Source organism: Trachymyrmex septentrionalis, unplaced genomic scaffold, assembly GCF_001594115.1.
Source record: "Trachymyrmex septentrionalis isolate Tsep2-gDNA-1 unplaced genomic scaffold, Tsep1.0 scaffold53, whole genome shotgun sequence".
Lineage (NCBI taxonomy): Eukaryota > Metazoa > Arthropoda > Insecta > Hymenoptera > Formicidae > Trachymyrmex > Trachymyrmex septentrionalis.
In genome coordinates, this window is record NW_017305705.1 from 1,604,206 (window position 1) to 1,607,194 (window position 2,989).

Below are 2,989 nucleotides of genomic sequence, written 5' to 3' on the forward strand. Positions count from 1 at the left end.
AGTTTTAGAACGCACCTTTATCGTTGCAGTTTCTTAAATCATTCCTTAAAAACTGACGGAAACGTCGTGCCGCGTGGCAAAATGTGTAATAACTACTAAAGGACTGCACACAATGGGTGTATCCAGAAACACGACCGCTCACAGAGAGCTTAATGAGCTCTTTTACCTGTTTGATTTACATTTTTAGATCTAATGGAATATGCCAATCAGGTGCAAGAACTTACTGAGCGCTCAGTAAGTTTTCTTGGAGAGGAAGTTTTGGAACGTAGCCCTAGTTATTTTCTGTACCGCACTACATGTAATCGCATCCTTAAAACATGGTGTAGTTCCGATTTTTTTTAAAGTAATATTACGATCATGGTGGAATCATCTGGTCATTGACTCGCGTGTTTGATAATACACGCGGATTACTGCTGGTAAATAAATACTAGAATGTTATCTGGGTTATCACCCGATAATACTTAGAAGGTTCCTATGGCGATAACACAGGTATATATCCGTTTCCATCATTTTGATATTTGTGATAAATGTCGTCGCTTTTATAGGTAATAATGTCCGCGATAAATGTGAAGGCACTCGCTCGTCAAAACATCCAAAAATTCTTGAATTCATTCGACACCGTCTTGACAGATTGTGACGGTGAGTGAGGACTACGTGTGAACATAGTTGGTACGATGATGATTCCTTAGATATCTTTTTCAGGCGTATTATGGATGCATATGACACCTCTGTCACATTCGGCGGATGTTCTAAATCTGTTCCGCAGGCTCGGCAAACACGTTTTTTACGTAACAAACAACAGCACGAAGACCCGCGATGACCTGGTGGAAAAGTGCACGACACTTAAGTTTGAAGCGACCAAGGATAACATCCTATGCACTGCTCATCTATCAGCATGTTATCTACATAGTTTAAACTTTCGCAAGAAAGTCTACGTTATTGGTTCCGAAGGTGAAAAACTCTATCAATGACATTACGAAATATCTGTTATTCTTTTCTGAGAAAACTTTTCTCAGAATTTTTATATGAATTGTAAATACTGAGAGTCTACATCCTTTCTTAGAATTTGACATATATGCGAATTTTGAAATATTTAATATTTCTCTTTCTATAATTTCTATTCTGATAAAGTACTTTTTCAAATTTTATAAGATTTTGTTAGAAATTATAGAATGAGACATTTGTCAATTTCAATTTTATTGTCATTCAATGTCATTTAATTCAAAATTCATGTATATATGCAGGGTAAGTCTGATAAAAAATTCAAGTTTTTTTTTAAAACGGTTAGAGATAGGAGGAAGACACCTATTATCAAAATTGGCCGAAAATAGTTCGATTTATGCTGACAACGCTCATGGGCATCATTTGTTTTCGTTTAACGTTTGACAAACAAGGATAAAATGATTTTTAAGCGTTGTGAGTGTAAATCAGCCATTGTAAGATGAGTAGGGGAACATTCTTTGATGACCTTGAGTAATCTTAATTGTCCTTGATTTTCAAACTATCAATAAGAATTTTTTACTTGTTCGATGATATTCAATGAACAGAATAACTTTGCATTAGAGTATTTTTTCGAAAATGCAATTATTATTGGGATATAAACCAAAATAAGTCAGATTGAAAGTTTGCAACAATTTTTTTATTATTGCAATAAATGTTCAAAATGTTCACCATATTGATCTAGACATGGCTGTAGTCTTCTTGGAAAATTTGCTTGGACTCCTTCTAACTCTTGAATTGTTATTTCTTGAATTTATTCAGTTCATTGAGCACTATCGATAAAATGAGTAAAAAATATCCCTTCCCATTAAACAAAATTTTTTTTATTGGTAATATGAAAACCGAGGACATTTAAAGGTTACTCAAGATCAAAGTATATCCCCCTACTTATCCTACAATTTTGATAATAGGTATCTTTCCCTTATCTTTAACCGTTTTCGAAAAAAACATAATACTTTTTATCAAACTCATTCTGTATATAAGAAATTCTAAAAAAGATGATTTTGTCAGTATTTTTAAAAAGCATTCCTATTTTGTATAAAAAAAAATCTGAAATTTTATTTAAAAAATTATAAAATTATTCAGAAATTGGGAAAAATTATGTGAAAAATTTTCATAAGATATGCAATTGTTTTATTCTGATATTAATTTTTATGCAGCAATTGCGAAAGAATTGGAACAAGCTGGTATCTCATATTGTGGAATAGGGCCAGATCCAATTAATCAGAATATGCCATATTCCGTTTTCGAGAAAGATCCTGAAGTAGCTGCTGTTATAGTCGGATTCGATGAACACTTCAGCTATCCTAAAATGGTAAAAGCAGCTACATATCTAAATGATGTCAATGTACATTTCATTGGCACTAATACAGATGAAAGATTTCCAGTTTCAAACGATGTCATAATACCTGGTAGGTATTGAGATAATTTTCTTAATTACCTTTGTATAAAGTGTTAATTAAAAATTTATAACTTTTTTACACAGGTACGGGAAGTCTAGTCAGATGTATAGAAAGTTGCTCAGAGAGGAAAGCAGTCATTATGGGCAAACCGGACAAGTACATGGCTAAGATGTTGATGGAACGATCCTCAATCAATCCTCAGCGTACTTTAATGATCGGAGATCGATGTAACACTGATATACTCTTTGGAACTCAATGCGGTTTTACTACTCTGTTAGTTTTGACAGGAGTAACCACATTGTCAGACGTTGAAAGATGGAAGCAATCCGAGCGACAAGAAGAACGGGATCTTGTACCAAATTATTACATAGACGCGCTAGGCGATTTATTGCCGTATTTAAAAGAATTGGAAACTGAAATATCATAAACTCACAAGATTTAGCAATGAAGAACAAAAGTATGTGCGCCATAACTCTTTACTAGGTAATAATGTAACTTTTAGAATACGCTGCAAACCTCTGTATACATATGGATATGTATTTCACGCACACATACATGTACACACACACACACACACATATATATAT

General features: G+C 33.5%; 1 protein-coding gene across 2 annotated transcripts; it reads left to right on the forward strand.

Annotated features, from left to right (window-relative positions):
• Positions 1 to 296: 296 nt before the first annotated feature.
• LOC108751932 (glycerol-3-phosphate phosphatase-like) lies at positions 297 to 2,974 on the forward strand. Of its 2 annotated transcripts, none has more exons than XM_018492425.1 (5): positions 297 to 416; positions 546 to 639; positions 703 to 951; positions 2,160 to 2,411; positions 2,486 to 2,974. In XM_018492425.1, the coding sequence occupies exons 2-5, from the start codon at positions 552 to 554 to the stop codon at positions 2,827 to 2,829; spliced, it is 933 nt and encodes a 310-aa protein (XP_018347927.1). In that variant the 5' UTR covers positions 297 to 416; positions 546 to 551; the 3' UTR covers positions 2,830 to 2,974. The 2 variants fall into 2 exon arrangements, with proteins under 2 accessions (XP_018347927.1, XP_018347926.1); XM_018492424.1 differs by having other exon boundaries at positions 412 to 489.
• Positions 2,975 to 2,989: the final 15 nt, after the last annotated feature.